We start from the raw sequence: 18,333 nt of genomic DNA on the forward strand, positions 1-18,333 counted from the left end.
TACCAGAGAAATTGCAGAGCCAGGTGATGCCTGAAGAGAGAAGAGCTGGGCCATGATAGACCCTGCCCGGGATAGCCTGAAGTCTGGTTGGAAAGTTGGGCCGTGTGAGAGGTGGGGTGCTTGTTTGGAGCAGCAGGCTTGAACAAGAGAAATTTTTCAAAAAAAAAAAAAAGACTCTCAGTGGTCCTTTAGGGAATTCTCCCACAGTGTCCACCCCTGCCTCCCCTAGATTTGACCCTCCCCTCCCCCAAGCTGCAGCAGCAGAGGGCGCCCGCCCACACCATAGCCCCAGCAGCACATGCCCAACCCAGTTGCCACCATAGCACGGGAGGCCACACACCCATATCTCCTGCTACCACACACCTGCCCCCACAGCCCCACCACAACAGCAGAGGAGACCTCGCCCACACACCCACCATCCCAGCAGTGCACACCCACACCCACTACCTCAAGGGTGTGTATCTGTGCCTGCCCATGGCAGCAGTCCTACCCTAGTATTTAGTATTTCTAATAAAATATCAGAAACAGAAATCAGAGAAAAAAAAATCCCATTTGATATAGCAACAAGAAAAATAAAGTACTGAGGAACATACTTAACCAAGGATGCACAAGACCTGTATTCAAAAAACTACACACCACTGAAGAAAGAAAATTAAGAAAGACACAAACAAATGGAAGCATGTACCATGCTCATGGATTGGAAGAATTAACATCATCAAAATGTCCATATGACCCAAAGCAATTTATAGATTCAACGCAATCCCTATTAGAGTACCAATGACATATTTCAGATATAGAACAAACATTTCAAAAATTTATATGGAACCATAAATGACCCCAAATAGCTGCAACAATTTTGAGAAAGAACAAAGTGGGAGGGGATCATAATAGCTGATATCAAACTATATTATAATGCTATTATAATCAAAACAGCCTGGCACTGGCCTAAGAACAGGCACATAGACCAATGGAACAGAATAGAGAGCCCAGAAATAAACCCAAGTCTCTATAGTCAATTACTATTTGACACAGGGGGAAGAAGCATAAAATGGAGTAAAAACAGCCTCTTCAACAATGGTGCTGGGAGATCTGGAAAGCTACACACAAAAAAATGAAACTCGATCACCAATTTAAACCAGACACAAAAATAAATTCAAGGTGGATAAAAGTAAATATAAGTCGTGACACCGTAAAAGTCCTAGAGGAAACCATAGGCAGGAAAATCTCAGATATTCTACACAGCAGTATTTTCACCAATAAGTCCCCTGGAGCAAGGGACATAAAGAAAAGAATAAACAGATGGGATCTCATCAAATTAAAAAGCTTCTGCATGGCTAAAGAAAAGAGCATTAAAATGAAAAGAGAATTAGATATATGGGAAAACATATTTGTCAATGATACATTGGACAAGGACTGATCTCCAAAATATATAAAGAACACACAAGACTTCACTCCAGGAAGACAAACAATCCAATTAAAAAGTGGGCAAAAGACTTGAACAGACACTTCTCCTAGGAGGACATACCAAGGGCCCAGATACATATGAAAAGATGCTCAGCATCACTAGTCATCAGAGATACAAATTACAACCACAATGAGATACCATTTCACACACCAGTCAGAATGGTCATTATAAACAAATCAACAAACCAGTGTTGGAGAGGTTGTGGAAAAAAGGGAACCCCAGTGTACTGTTGGTGGGACTGCAGACTGGTGCAGCCACTATGGAAAACAGTATGAAATTTCCTCAGAAAACTAAAAATGGAACTGCCTTTTGACCTGGCAATTCCATTGCTGGGATTATATCCTAAGAGCCCCGAAACACCAATTCAAAAGAACCTATGCACCCCAATGTTCACAGCAGCACAATTTACAATAGCCAAGTACTGGAAGCAACCTAAGTGCCCATCAGTAAATGAATGGATCAAAAAACTATGGTACATTTACACGATGGAATACCACGAAGCAGAAAGAATGAAGGAGCTCCTACCCTTTGCAACAGCATGGATAGACCTGGAAAGCATTATGCTAACCAAAGTGAGCCAGGCGGCAAGGAACAAATACCACATGACCCCACCTTTAACTAGAACCTATCAACAAAACAAACAAGCAAGCCAAATATAACCAGAGGCAGTGAAATTACGAACAATCTGACAGTAACCAGAGGGGATGGGGGAAGAGATAATGGGGGAAGGGTTTTCAGGAGCAACTATAAAGGACACATGGACAAAACCAAGGGGAGGTGAAAGCAGGGAAGGGAGGTGAGGAAGGTTGGGGGTGGTGGGGGTTAATGCAGACAACTGTAATTGAACAACAATCAATCAATCAACAGACAAGTGCTGGCAAGCTTGTGGAGTAAAGGGAACTTTATTACACTGTTGGTGGAATTCAGACTGGTGCAGCCACTGTGGAAAACAGTATGGAATTCCCTCAGAAAACAAAAGATGGAATTGCCTTTTGATCCATCAATCCCACTGCTGGAATTATACCCTAAAAATTCTGAATCACCAATTCAAAAGAACCTATGCACCCCAATGCTCATAGCAGCACAATTTACAATAGCCCAGCACCGGAAACAGCCTAAGTGCCCTTCAGAAAATGAGTGGATCAAAAAACTATGGTACAGGGCCCCAGCTGGTGTAGCTCAGTGGATTGAGCGCGGGCCTGCGAACCAGACAATCGCGGTTCGATTCCCAGTCAGGGCACATACTGGGGTTGCAGGCAGGTTCCCTGCAGGCCAGTTCCCAGCAGCGGACGCATGAACGGCAACCATACATTGATATTTCTCTCCCTCTCTCCTTCCCTTCCCCTCTAAAGATAAATAAATAAAATCTTAAAAAAAAAAAAAAAAAAGAATGCTTTTAAAAAAAATTTAGGAAAAGAAAAAAACTATGGTACATTTACACAATGGAATACCATGCAGCCAAAAGAAAGAAGGAACCCTATCCTTCCTGACAGCATGGGTGGAACTGGAGAGTATTATGCTAAGCGAAATAAGCCAGGCAGTGAAAGACAAATATCATGTGATCTCACCTATAAAGTGGAACCTAATCCACAAAACAAACAAATAAGCAAAATAGAACCAGAGACATGGAAATAAAGAACAAACTGAAAGTGGCCAGAGGGGAGGGGTATGGGGGATAATGGCGGAAAGAAGGGGAAGGCACCAGTCAAGGAACATGTATAAAGGACTCATGAACACGGATAACGCGGCAGGGGGAGGGGCAGGGCGTAGCCACAGGGTAAAAGGTGAAACAACTGTAACTGAACAATTAAAAAGAGAGATCATTAAAAAAAGGGTGCATGAGGAAACATTTTGGGGTGATGAAAATGTCCTGTTATTTTGATCAGTATAGTAATTATACACTGTATACTTATTATACAGTGTATAATTACTATACCCATCAAACCCATCTAAGTGTATGCACTTTAAAGTACAATAAATCATACAAATTAAATGGATTTTAAAATAGAAAAAAAGGCAATGTTGTTAGAAATATACAATAAATCATCTTATGATAAGCATAGATGGCTAATAATTTTTAGTTCTGATTTCCAATACTTTCAAATAATAGAGCATACCTTGTTTCCACCTTGATCCACATATCGAGCTGTATTGTTATACACTCTCAGCATCGGTACAAGGCCATTGGAATTGCCATTAGTCTGAAAGAGAGACCAAGAATAAAGGCATCTGGAGGTGAAAGAGGGGGAGCTCAGCAATAAAAACAAAAAAAAAATAGCTCAAGAATGAACATGCCCTGGCTGGTATAGCTCAGTGTATTGAGCGCGGGCCTGTGAACCAGAGGATCACAGTTGATTCCCAGTCAGGGCACATGCCTGGGTTGCAGGCCAGTTACCAGCAGGGGACACACGAGAGGCAACCATACATTGGTATTTCTCTTCTTCTCTCCTTCCCTTCCCCTCTAAGGATAAATAAATAAAATATTTAAAAAAAAAAAAAAAAGAATAAAAAGTCAGGATAAATTCCACACCTTCTAAAGATCATTCCCAAAAGAATTCAAGACTTTATACAGTAAGATTTATATGCAATGGATAAATCGAGACAGTAAATAAGGTAAACAGATTCTCAGCAATAAGTGTATTCTAGAATGAAAATAACAAAATAGACTCCTAAAACTAGAATAAACCTCAGGAAATTTCAAAAATAATCCTCCTAACCCAAGGCAAGTCTTCAAACAGTTTAGAAAGACTCCTTAGCAATGGCTCATCCTACTACTAAGTGAAAGTTCTGTATACAACACAGCACCTCCAAAACACTACATAATGGAATGGTTTTCTTTTGGGCTCTCTAGCTTTATTCTATAGGATTACATATTTTCTTCACATTACACATGAAGAAACAAACACAGAGATGTAAATAACTTGTGCTAGGCATTACTAATAAGTAGTGAAGATAGAATTTAAAAGTGTCTTATCTAATATCATTTTCTTGACTCCCAAGGAATCATGAACCAGCAGAGCTTGAATTTACATTAAAAGTGTCAATATTTAAAACTTGAATCCTGGCTCCGTCATATATTAATTGGCTAATCTCTGGAAGTAATTTAACCTTCTAAGCTTCAGTTTCTTCAATTGTAAAGTAAAAATAATAGTGTGTATAGTACCTGTACTCATAAGAGTTACTGTGAGGCATAAAGTTCCTACCATGTGTCTGTAATGATATCTATCTCATAAGGTTGTAGTAAGGAGTAAATGATTAATTCATGTACAACTTTTAACAGGTTTAGCCCACAGTAAACCATCTATAAATGATAGCTGCTACTACTATAAATGAAACCAAAATTCTAAAATCTAAATTCAAAATATAAAATAAACCTAAATCTGAGATTAGAAAGATCCTAGAGATCATCATCTAATCTAAACCTTTTATAAGATGGATAAAAATGAAGCTAGAAGCAGTGAGATGACTCACTACAAGTCACACAACCATCCAGTAAGTAACAGAGACATAGGTCTCCCATGCCCTAGCACATGCTGTCTCAACCATAAGCCTGGTTGCTTATGGACTTGATCCCTCAATTCTATACATTTTTAGTCATACAACAGCTTACCCCAGCAATGTAGCTGCCAGTAGCTCGAATACAACTCACAGCAACACCAATTCCCCCAGCAGACTTGGAAATCAATGCACACTGCTTTAGAGTGTCATAAATGCCTTCGATACTATCATCTTTCATACTCAGAAGGAAACAGCTATGAGGGAAAAAAGTCACAACTCAGCAAGCAAATGAAGCAAAGCAGAGTAACAAAAATGACTATATAATCAAAGACACTAAGTTAGGCAAATAAAAGATTTAGTTTACAAAATTCCTAGGTGAAAAACAATACTCAGAAGAAAAAAACTTTCACTAGCTTTAATGCAGTAAGACATATCAACGTATCATCATAATGTTGTAAAATTACCTTGCTGCCAAACCTAGATGTTAAGCCTAAAAGTAAGTCTTAGAAATAAGTCTAAACTATTAGCTTACATGTTCACCAGACTGCAAACATGCGATTATCACATCTCGTGCAAATTCCTGAACATCCATAACATTTTCAACAAAAATTAAACATTAAAAAAGCCACCTATGCAATGGTCAACCAATTCTTTGATATGGCACCAAAATTCAGCTCTCTTAGTCTTTTTGAAGACAAACTCTCTACCTGTGCTTTGGATCTCATTCTGTTTCCTACCTCAGGAACCACACTCTACCAATGATTCCTTCACTACTTTGAATAATTAACCAGTCAAATGGACTCTATCTATTGACTTCTTCTACTGAACATTAAGACATTCTGAAAGCTGTAAATAGTAATATACTTTGCACTTATAACTGGCTACCTGAAATTAGACATGATAAACAAAGCCTAATTAAAGTCCCATACTATCTCATGTATCTCTACCTTTCAGTATTTATATCTTCTACATTTTAAAACTTTGATTGGCAATTTATCCTTTGCCACTTGTTTTTAATTCAACATTGCATTAGAGATTCTTTCCTACTGATACATATAATTCTTGTTTATTTTCACTGCTGTAAGGTATTCCATGGTATGAATACAACTACCAATATATTTGTTCATTTGCCTGTTGATGCACATTTGGATTATTTCCAATTTGTTTGCCATTCTAAACAATGCTTCTGTGAAAATTCTTGAACATAGTTCCTTGTGCTAATATCTAAGTATTTCTTTCTGCTATAAACCTAGGAGAGAATGAATCTCCTAGGGTCAATGGGTAGGCATATGTTCCACTTTATTAAAGATTCTCCAAAGTGAATGGTTAAGTACACTCTATCTAGCAATGTGTAAGAGCTCCCTGTGTTCTACATTCTCACCAGCACTTGACATTATCAGGCTTTGCATTTTTATCAAACTGGCAGGTAAGATGTACCTCATTATACTTTCATTTTCCTAATTGCTAGCAACATTTATTATCTCACATGTTTACTGGCCAATCAAGTTGCTTCATCTATGAATTATTTCTTACATCCTTTGTCCATGTTTCTATCTGGTTCTGTCTTTCTTATAATCCCTGGACAGTTAACATACATTGCAAATTATCTTCTTGCAGTCTGAAACTTGTTTTTCACTGTTTTTGATTAACAGTAGTTTTCAATTTTAATGCAATTTTCCTTTATGTTGTTTTGCTTACATTTATTTTAAGAAACCCTTCACTGCTCTGAGGTCATATATAGTCTCCTAACAAGACAGGTTGAGGCATTAAGAGTCATGATATCTACAACTCATCTTTTAAATTAAGTATATTTTATTGATTATGCTATTACAGTTGTCCCAATTTCTTCCCTTTGCTGCCCTCCACCCAGTACCCCCTTCCCTCCAGCAATCTCCCCCACTTAGTTCATGTCCATGGCTGGTATGTGTAACTTCTATGGCTTCTCCTTTTCCTATGCTATTCTTAACTTCTCCCTATTGATTTTGTTCCTACCAATTATGCTTCTTAATCCCTGCACTATTTCCCCATTCTCTCAGCTGGTAACACTCCAAATGATCTCCATGTCCATGAGTCTGTTCCTGTTCTGGTTGTTGGCTTACTTTGTTTTTTAGATTCAGTTGTTGATAGTTGTGAATTAGTTGCCTTTTTAATGTTCATGGTTTTGATATTCTTTTTCTTAAATAAGTCCCTTTAATATTTCATGTAATGATGGCTTGGTGATAATGAATTCCTTTAGTTTTACCTTGTCTGGGAAATTCTGTCTTTTCTGAGAAGTTTTACCTTGACTGGGAAGGCATTTATCTGCCTTTCCATTCTAAATTATAGTTTTGCTGGATAGAGTAATCTATGTTGTAGGTCCTTGCTTTTCATCACTTTGAATACATCTTGCCAGTCACTTCTTGCCTGCAAACTTTCTTTTGAGGAATCTCGTGATAGTCTCATGTGAACTATTTTGTAGGTAACTTTGCTTTTTCTCACTGCTTTTAAGATTCTCTTTATCTTTAACCTTTGCCATTTCAATTATGATGTGTCTTGGTGTTGTCCTCTATGGGTCCAACTTGTTTAGGATTATCTGTGCTTCCTGGACTTGTAGGTCTTATTTCCTTCACCAAATCAGAGACATTTTCTTTCATTATTTTTCAAATAAATTTTCAATTTCTTGCCCTTCCTCTTTCCCTTCTGGAGTCCCTGATTTGAATGCTGGCACACGTGGAGATGTCCAAGAGGTTCCTCAACCTATCCTCATTTTTTAAAAAATTGTTTCTTCTTTTCATTTTGGTTGAATATTTATCTCTTCCTTATGTTCCAAATTGTCGGTTTGAATCCCAGCTTCCTTCCCTTCTCTGTTAGTTTCTTGTGGATTATTCTTTATTTCACTTAATGTGACCATCATCTCTTCCTTTATTTTTTTTGACATACTCAAGGAGTTCTCTGAACATCCAGATAAGCAGTGTTTTTGAACTCTGCATAGGCTGGCTATCTATAGGTTGGAAATCTGATAGGTTGGCTATGTCCATTTCGCTTATCCGTGTTTTCTGGACCATAAGACACACCTAGGTTTTAGTGGAGGAAAATAGGAAAAAAAATTTGAAGCAAAAAATGTGGTAAAATAGTTAAGAACATAAATAACATAATACCCCGTGTTTGCTTCTATGTATTCAGTAGAGCTGCTTTTACTCCCTTAGTAGAATGGCTTATGTAGAAAACGCATCTGTATATTGTATAGGGCAGAGCCTTAGGTAATTGCTAGGGTGGGGCAACGCTCTTTACTGCTTTGTGTCTGTGTGGGGAAGGCTCCAAGAGGGGACAATGTGCCACCCAGGTTCTGGCAGTTCGCCCACCTGTCGCTCACCATAGTTCCAATCACTTCACCCCATTCCCGTATGCAACTGCTGCCCTTCTAGCTGCTGCCTGGGTAGTGAATCCCAGAGTGGGTAGGTTTAAAATTTTCTAAGACATGCTGGCTCTTTAAATGGAAAACCCCCAGCAGTTTCTTCCACTGCTCCAACCCCTGTTGGTTTTACAGCCAGAGCTAATGGGGATCTCTACTCCTGGTGCTGGACCGCTGGGCTTTTAAGTTTGGCCTGGTACTAGGATCACCCCCTTCCAAAGTATCCCTCCCATCCGTTCCTCCACTGCTACCTTTCAGCACTACACTGTCTCTCCACCATTCTCCTAGACTTGGACCCACCTACCTGTCTGTATGAACGTGTCTTCTTTAAATCCTCAGTTGTTGAACTTCCATACAGCTCGATTTTCTGACAGTTCTGGTGTTACTAGTTTTGATATCTGGTTGTAATTCTTTCTATGTTGTTCAAGGAGGTGAAGCATGTCTACCTATACCTCCATCTTGACCAGAAGTCTTCTATAACTCACTTTTAAAGGGCTCAGCCAAAAACAAATTTTAAGAAATAAATATATATGAATATTATATACACTTGATATTATATATAATATGTATATTATATTATACACAAATAATACAGTTATATAAATTATACTTATTTATATAAGTATAATTATATAAGTTACATGTAATTTATATTATATAAATATATAAAATATTAGTAATATTTTGATCTAAGCAGAAGTAGGTATATGAGTGATATTCAATGTCCTTTTAAAAAATTTCTTGAATGTTTGAACTTCATAGTAAAAATTGAAGAGGAAAACAGGTATCTGTTTTCTCTATATGCTCTTCTAAAAGACTTTACTTTCACATTTAGAATTTGTATTGTATGTCTCTATACAGCATGAAAAAGGAAACTAATTGTACTTTTCCCCATAGCCAATTTCCCTAGCAACACTTTGCTAATAAAATGTAATGACACCTCAGTTATTCACGTTCTGATACAAGCCTAAATCTGTTTCTGGGCTGTCACGCTCCAGTGGTTTTTTTGTCTACTCCAGAGTGAATACCACACTGTTTTGATTACCATATCTTTCCATTAGTCTTGAAATCTGGGCCTTTTCTTTAAAATTGTCTTGCTATTTATATCAGTTTCCTGTGGCTGCCCTAACAAATTATCACTAACTTGGTGACTTATAGAAACATTATCATCTCATAGTTCTGTAGGCCAGAAGTTGAACATAGGTTTCTCTAGGCCAAAATCAAGAACACTTCCTGCAGCCCTGGCTGGTATAGCTCTGTGGATTGAGCGTGGGCCTGCAAATCAAAGGATTGTGGTTCGATTCTCAGTCAGGGCACATGCCTGGGTTGCAGGCTAGTTCCAAGTGGGGGACACACAAGAGGCAACCATACACTGATATTTCTCTCCCTCTCTCCTTCCCTTCCCCTCTAAGGATAAATAAAATCTTTCAGAGGAAAAAAAAAAAAAAAAGAACACTTCCTGCAGAGGACTTAGTAAAGAATATATTTCTTGCCTCTTCTAGCTCTGATGAATCCCTTGCTTATAGCCACATGAACTCTAATTTCTGCCTCCATCTTCACAGTGCCTTCTTTTCTTCTATATGTATCACTATCTCCCTCAGCATCTCTCTTCTCTTATAAAGATACTTTTGATTGGAGGTAGGGCTCACCTACATAATTCAGAATAATCTCCCTGTGTCAAGATCTTTCTTAATCAAGAAACCTACAAAAACTATTTTTCATTGTAAGATAATGTTTAGAGGTCCTAGAAATTAGGGCCTGCTATCTTTGAGTAGCCTACTAGATTATTCCTTTTATTAATTTTTAAAAAGATTTTGTTTATTTACTTTTAGAGAGAGATGAAGGGAGGGAGAGAGAAAGGGAGAGAAACATGGATGTGTGAGAAAGACAACCATTGGTAGCCTCTCACATGCCCCCAACTAGAGACCTGGCTAACAACTCAGGCATGTGCCCTGAGTGGGAATCAAACCAACTTTTCGGTTCATAGGCTAGCACTCAATGCCCTGACCCACACCAGCCAGGGCATCCTACTAGATTATTCTTAGTCTTTTGCTCCTCCATGTAAATTATAGAATTACCATGTTGAAATTTTTATTCAAATTACACTGAATCTGTATGTTAACTTGGGAAAAAATGACATCTTTGCAAAATCCACTTTTTAATATAAAATCACTTTCCACTTATTTTTAAATGTCCTTCAACTATGTTTTAGAATGTGCTCCTTTAGGAGACTTACATGTCTTTTATTAGATCTGTTCCTGGGTAACCTTCCAGTATTATAAACGATATTTTTAAAAAATTAATCTTCTGCCCTGGCTGGTGTAGCTCAGTGGATTTAGCACGGGCCTGCGAACCAAAGGATCACGGTTTGATTCCCAGGCAGGGCACATGCCTGGCTTGCAGGCCAGTTTCCAGCAGGGGATGTAAGGCAACCATACATTGATATTTGTCTCCCTCTCTCCTTCCCTTCCCTTCTAAAGATAAACAAAATCTTTTAAAAAATTAATCTTCTAACACCTAAAGTTAAGACACCCAACTGATTAATTTATATTGAATATATCCAAATATTTTGCTAGAATCTCTAATAGAGTTAGGTTTCTAGTGGATATCTTTGACCAGATTAAGGAAGTTATTTTCTGTATTGATTTTGCTAATTTTTATTATAAGAGTATTAAAGGGTACAAAAATGTTAGTGAGTAGAGTAATACACATTTTGATCCTCACATATTCTTGAGTTCTTAGAATAAACCAACTTGCTAAGTGTTTATTTTGTTTAAACATCACTCCATTCTGTTCCAGTGTTCCACTTTCCAGATAATGACATCACCTTCATCCTGTTATTCTACCCATAAACTCAGGAACCATCCTTGACTCATATCCAAAAACATCATCCAATTCTGTCAGTATTACCTCCCAAATATCTTTTTAAAATGTTTTACTGATTATGCTATTACAGTTGTCCCATTTCCCCCCTTCATTTCTCTCCATCCTGCACACTCCCTCCCATCGACATTACCTCCCTTTAGTTCATGTCCATGGATCGTATTTATAAGTTCTTTGGCTTCTACATTTCCCATACTATTCTTACCATCCCCTGTCTATTTTCTACCTACTATCTATGCTACTTATTCTCTGTACCTTTCTCCCCATCTCCCCCTTCCTCCAACTCCCCTTGTTGCTAACCCTCCAGGTAATATCCATTTCTGTGGTCTGTTCCTGTTATCTGCTTAGTTAGTTTTTGTCTTTTAGGCATGGTTGTTAATAATTGTGAGTTTGCTGTCATTTTACTGTTCATATTTTTTTATCTTTTTTTCTTAGATAAATCCCTTGAACACTTCATATAATAAGAGCTTGGTGATAATGAACTCCTTGAACTTAACTTTATCTGAGAGTGCTTTATCTGCCCTTCCATTCTAAATGAAAGCTTTGCTGGATAGAGCAATCTTGGATGTAGGTCTTTGGATTTCATGACTTGGAATACTTCTTTCCAGCCCCTTCTTGCCTGTAAGGTCTCTTTTGAGAAATCAGCTGACAGTCTGATGGGAACTCTTTTGTAGGTGACTGTCCCCTCATCTCTTGCTACTTCTAGGATTCTCTCCTTCATTTTAATCTTGGCTAATGTAATTATATTATGCCTTGGTGTGTTCCTCCTTGGGTCTACCTTCCTTGGAACTCTCTGAGTTTCCTGGACTTCCTGGAATTCTATTTCCTTTGCCAGATTGAGGAAGTTCTCCTTTATTATTTGTTCAAATAACTTTTCCAATTGTTGTCCTCCCTCTTCTCCTTCTGGTACCCCTATCATTCAGATGTTGGAACCTTTAAAAAATGTTCTGGAAGACATCTTCATTTTTTAAGCCTCTCATTTTTTTGAATTCTTATTTCTTCATCCTGTTCTGGTTGAATGGGTCTTCCTTCTGGTCCACACCATTGATCTGAGACCCAGTTTCCTTCCCATCACTATCGATTGGTTCCCTATACATTTTCCTTTATTCCACCTAGCATAGCCTTCACTTTTTCATCTAATTTGCGACCAAATTCAACCAATTCTGTTAGCATCCTGATTACCAGTGTTTTGAACTGTGCATCTGATAGGTTGGCTGTCTCTTCATTGCTTAGTTGTATTTCTTCTGAAGCTTTGATCTGCTCTTTCGTTTAGGCCATTTTTTTTTTGTCTTGACATGCCTGTTACGTAGTGAGGGGAGGAGCCTCAGGTGTTCACCAGGGCAGGGCAACCCACGTTTCTTCCTTGTGATGCTCTATGTGGGGGAGGAGTCCAAGAGGGAACAATGGTGCTTGCTCTGCCAGATTTCAGTCACTTCCCCCACTTCCCACAAGCAAATTGGGCCCTTCTGGTACTGATTCCTGGGTGGGTTGGCCTGTGTATATTCTAGGACCCTGTGCATCTCTCCAACAAACTCTCCTACAAGGCTGGGAGTTTCTCCCAGCACCTCAACCCCCACAGGTGTTTTCAATCAGTGATTTGAGGCTTTATTTCCCCACACTGGGACCCTGGGTTGCGAGGTCAATCTCCCTCCCCATTTTCACCTGGTTTATCTGCGCAAAAATGGGGAACCGCCCAGTCTTCCAGCCAGCTCGAGCACTACACCGGACCCCTTTCTGCCTCGCTGGGTCCACCAGCCATCACCTTGCCAGCCGCCACTTTGCTGAGAGCCCTCTCCTCCCCGGCTGCCCGACTCTGCCCCTCCTACTCGTCTGGATGAATGTGTCTTCTTTAATTCCTTGGTTGTCGGACTTCCAGACAGTTCAATTTCCTGTCAGTACTGGTTGTTTTTTGTTTTTAAATAGTTGTTGTCCTTCTTTTGGTTGTGCAAGGAGGCACAGTGTGTCTACCTACACCTGCATCTTGTCCAGAAGTTCCCAAATATGTCAAATATGTCTTAAATGTCTATTTCTTTCAAGTTCTACTTTTACCACCCTAATCCTAACTACCATAATCTCCAAAACATACTACTATAGGAGTCCCTAATTACCTGTCACTATTTAGTTTGTTCAAAACAACCTCACTGAGGTGTAATTCACATACCATAATATTCTCCATTTAATGTGTACAACTAATGGCTTTTAGTATATTCAGAGACTTGTGCAATAATCACCACAATCAAGTCTAAAATTTCATTATCAGCATTTGTCCCTCTCCAATTCACTTACCACAATGAAGAGGTTTCCAGAGTTAAGTCTCATTTCATCAGAGCAGGAGTGATTAAATGTCCATCAAATTCATTTTTTCTGTGATCAACTGACCACTTTTTCAAGCCAATGTTTAATTTTCTGGTCAAAACCACTTCAGAACTTTAAAAAAAAAACTATAGACGACACATACCTAGAAAGTTGTGGGCGGTTGGTACCAGCATTGAAGAGAGTGGGAGAGGCATGGGTAAACCACCTCTCAGAAAGAAGGTTGTATGTTTCAATAGCAGCACTGATATCTTCTTTGTGAATCCCCACAGCTACCCTCATCAACATATGTTGTGGTCTTTCAGCCACTAAAATCAAAAAAGGGGTTTTTATATATTGGAACGTGTTGGACAAACTAGGCTAAGACATGTACTTGAGTTAAAAAGAAACACTAAAAGATGATTTTTAAAAATTTATACCAGTAAGTAGGACAGTTATTCATAAACTGGACCTAAAGTTAAAAATGTTATTTAGAGTTTAGAAAGAAATATTAAGGCTAACAGCTCAAAGCTCTAAATTCAATATATATAAGGAACAAAAGATAAAACACACAAACATGCATGTCTCACCTTTTCCATTGATCTTCAACAAATAGGACCGCTCCAGCGTCTAGAAGAGCAAAGCAACCAAAAAACTTTCAGAGCAGTTTTTAAAGACATAGCAGATATGCATTCACGATAAGGCAATCTAATCTTCTCAGCTTTTATATAATTTTAAACGAAAATAATAACATATTTACTCTTACTAGCTTCAGTTTAGCTATGTTTTGGAAAAGACTGCATGAAATTTTTTGGGAGAAGCCAGCTCTATATTAACATGTATAACATTAATAGCAGAAGTTATGGTATTCACCATCATCACCATAATAGTTAACGCATATAAAGTGCTTATAATAGGCTAGGTACTGATCTAAGCAACACACATTCACTTATGCTCAACAGAACTTAATGTTGAAATTGTATTATCGTCCACATTCTAAATCTGAGGAAACTGAAGCACAGAAAGATTAAGTCACTTGCTAATAAGTAGAGAAGAAATGGGGTGAGGAGAACTCAGCAAATCATGGCCATGGCCAACAGTGTGGTGACTGCAGGGGGTAGGGGAGAAGAGAAGTAAAGGAGAGTATAGGGGGGATAAAGAGTGATGGAAAGAGATTTGACTTGGGGCGCTGAATACGCAACAGTGCACAAATGATGTGTTGTAAAATTATACACCTGAAACCTGTATAATTTCCTTCACCAGTGTTACCCCAAAAGTGGGAAAAAACAAACCATAGAATGGAGATTCAAACCTAGAAGATCTGACACCAACATTCATGTTCTTAATCACTATTTATAAGCGCAAAAGTACCTAGAAAAGCATTGGGCACACAGTACGGATTTTATAAACAGTTGCTATATGGAATCACTATGGCAAATTATCTGCATAACTCCTCAGGTAATCCAGAAGTAATATTTGGAAACGCTGAAAATTGCAAGTGGATAAGATATCTTTCTTTAACTCAACCACTCCCACAAAACAAAAAAAAACAAACACTCCCCATCCTGACCCCACTAATCCCCCAGGTCCCTTCCAACTCCCATCACTTTTTGTCTTTATAATTGTGTTACTAAACATAAACAAAAAACAGTATTTCTATATTTGAAACCCATTATTTACCTTAAAGCCAAAGTAATTATAAGAGAAATCTCGGTCATAGATAATGGCAGAATTCAGGCGCTGAAAAAGGTAAAAAAAGATGCCACGATTAACACAGACTTATTTTCACAAAATCAACATTTCAGCCTTGACTCCAGAATTAAAAGTGATATTGGATATAAAAAAGATACACTAAGTATTATTATTGTAGAACAGAAGTCCATATCTAATGTTAAGGAAAAAATATATATAAAAAATTTTTCAATTAAAAAAAGTACCCTAATTAGGTTAAACACATATACATTAAAAGACTAGACAAGCCCTGGCTGGTGTGGCTCAGTGGATTGAGTGCCAGCCTGGGAATCAAAGGGTCACCAGTTTGATTCCCAGTGCCTGGGTTGTGAGCCAGGTCCCCAGTAGGCGGCGCACAAGAAGCAACTGAATAATATTTCTCTCCCTCTCTTTCTCCCTCCCTTCCCTTCTTTAAAAAATAAAACCTTTAAAAAAAAAAAAGACTAGAAGAAAACATAAATATAAATATAAACGTGACTTTTCAAACTCTGCATTATCTTATAGTACATCTCTAATTAAGGAAACAGAGAACGTGACCATAAAAGGAACTATATATTAGCCTTCAATAAGTTTTTAGTGACCAAACTATTGTAACTATACTTGCTAATACATGCTTTTATTATAAAAATCAGACCATTTAAAACTGCACATAACAATATATATGATAAACAATAACACGTAGGATTACATTAATTCTAAGCCTCTTCAAAATCCATGTTCCTTTAACAGGTTTTCTAAAAACTACAGTTATGAAAATAAGATATTATAAAAGAACTGTCTATGGTCATAGAGTATTTGTAGTCAATAAAGCCATTTGGAGGAAAACAAAAGCAATTAGGTACAAACAGTCACTCTGGATAAGAAAAATGGGGCCAGTTTTACAAAATACCATCAGAGTTTCTGTATAAGGATCCATGTCCAACAACTACAAAAATCTGGTCCTTTCTGTTAAATTATTAAGGGCATCTTTATTGCCAAAGGCTGGTAGAGGCCTTGAGTGAATAATGGAGAACTGCTTGATATTTATTTTTCAGGTAAAATTTTTAGCTGGTATATTATTTTTGTTTTTAACCTGCCCTCAAAATTATACATATGAACAATGCACCAGACACATATTTAGAGAGAGAGCCAACTTATCATTCTATTGCCTAAAGTTAAACTGCTTTCCATCTGTGCAGATATCCATGGTAAATTAATTTTGTGTACAACAGGGCTGGCTGGACACTTTCCCTTCTGTCCTCTGGGATCTAGTTAAGAAAGAAGTTGGAACACAAGTAGGTCATTTTTAAGTTGTTGAGCAAGATCTTCCCAATGTCTACTAAAATTTTAAATGCACAAATTCTTTCGCTCAGCCATTCCACCTAAAGGATTTAGCTTAGCAATATACTCTATCAGCAAAACACTACCATATACGGATGTTCACTACAGCAAAAAATGAAAAAATATCCACCAGTAGAGCAATATACACACACACACATACAATGACAACTTATCTATATAATCACATGCTACACAGCTGTTAGAAAGAACAGGATAATCATACATGCTAATACAGAACTATCTCTAAGATAAAGTACTAACAAGAACAGTACGCACAGGAGACTGTCACTAAGAGGAAAAATATATATGTATTAGAGAATACACAGGTATTAGAGAACAGCACTAAGAAAATACATTTTAAAATGCTTTAATATTGTTTCTAGACAGAAAAGCTAGTATACAGAGAAAAAGAGGATTACTTTTTACCTGTATCTTTTGTAGTGTTTGAATTTTTCAAAATGTGCTTGTTACTCTAAAAAAAAGAACCTATAAAAAGTGTTTACCAGGACTTCTAGCCAAGATGGAGGTATAGGTAGACACACTATGCCTCCTTGCACAACCAAAAGGACAACAAAGTTTAAAAACAGAAAACAACCAGAACTGCCAGAAAATCAAACTATGTAGAAGTCCAACAACCAAGGAGTGAAAGAAGAAACATTCTTTCAGGAGACTGGAAATAGGGGTGGAGACAGGCAGCTGGGCAGAGAGGACTCGTGGCAAAGCAGCAACTGGAGGAGCAGGGCAGGCAAGGCAGCAGCTGGCGGACCTGGCAAGGCAGCACCTTGAGGACTAGGCAGTCCCACATTCAGTACAGATAAACCAAGAGGAACAACTAGGGAGCAAGACAGACCTCAACACCCAGGGTTCCAGCATGGGGAAATAAAGCCTCAAAGCCTCTGACTGAAAACACCTCTGGGGACTGAGGCGGCAGTGGGAGAAACTCCCAGCCTCACAGGAGAATTCGTTGGAGGGACCCACAGGGTCCTAGAATGTACACAAACCCACCCACCTAGGAATCAGCACCAAAAGGGCCCAATTTGATTGTGGGTAGCAGGGGAAGTGACTGAAAAATGGCAGAGAGCAGAGCAGGCACCATTGTTCCTTCTCAGATTCCTCTGGCACATACAGCATCATAAGGAAGCAACATGGATGGCCCCACCCTGGTAACACCTAAGGCTCTGCTCCTTACTATACAACAGGCACAACGAGACCAAAAAAAGGCCCAAATGAAAGAACAGACCAAAGCAGCAGAACAAATACAACTAAGCAATGAAGAGACAGCCAACCTATCAGATGCACAGTTCAAAACACTGGTGATCAGGACGCTCACAGAACTGACTGAGCTCAGTCACAAAATGAAGGAACAAATGAAGGCTACCGAAAGTGAAATAAAGCAAAATATACAGGGAATCAACAGTGTCAGGAAGGGAACCAGGACTCAAATCAACTGTTTGGAGCAGAAGGAAGAAACATTCAACCAGAAGAGAATAAAGAAACAAGAATTCAAAAATATGAGGAATGGCTTAGGAACCTCAGGACATCTTTAAATGTTCTAACATCCAAACCACAGGGGTGCCAGAAAGAGAAGAGGAAGAGCAAGAAACTGAAAACTTATTTGAACAAACAATGAAGGAGAACTTCCCTAATATGACAAAGGAGATAGACTTCCAGTAAGTCCAGGAAGCTCAGAAAGTCCTAAAGAAGTTGAACCCAAGGAGGAACACGCCAAGGCACATCATAATTACATTATCCA

At 38.4% G+C, this 18,333-nt stretch overlaps 1 protein-coding gene across 2 annotated transcripts in view; it reads right to left on the bottom strand.

Moving 5' to 3' along the window:
• RRM1 (ribonucleotide reductase catalytic subunit M1) overlaps nucleotides 1-18,333 on the bottom strand; it is a 49,745-nt gene that overhangs the window by 18,319 nt on the left and 13,093 nt on the right. Inside the window, exons 5-9 of one of the 2 annotated variants that reach the window (XM_037135674.2) lie at nucleotides 15,210-15,269; nucleotides 14,120-14,159; nucleotides 13,696-13,858; nucleotides 5,076-5,217; nucleotides 3,583-3,666 (exon numbers count right to left, since the gene is read on the bottom strand). In XM_037135674.2, the coding sequence (XP_036991569.2) occupies nucleotides 3,583-3,666; nucleotides 5,076-5,217; nucleotides 13,696-13,858; nucleotides 14,120-14,159; nucleotides 15,210-15,269 (489 nt within the window). Of the gene's footprint in view, nucleotides 1-3,582; nucleotides 3,667-5,075; nucleotides 5,218-8,658; nucleotides 8,887-13,695; nucleotides 13,859-14,119; nucleotides 14,160-15,209; nucleotides 15,270-18,333 lie in introns of those variants that run through there. The other variant, XM_053670785.1, reaches the window with a different exon arrangement.

Source organism: Artibeus jamaicensis, unplaced genomic scaffold (genome assembly GCF_021234435.1).
Source record: "Artibeus jamaicensis isolate MK-2021 breed Jamaican fruit bat unplaced genomic scaffold, CSHL_Jam_final contig_64, whole genome shotgun sequence".
Lineage (NCBI taxonomy): Eukaryota > Metazoa > Chordata > Mammalia > Chiroptera > Phyllostomidae > Artibeus > Artibeus jamaicensis.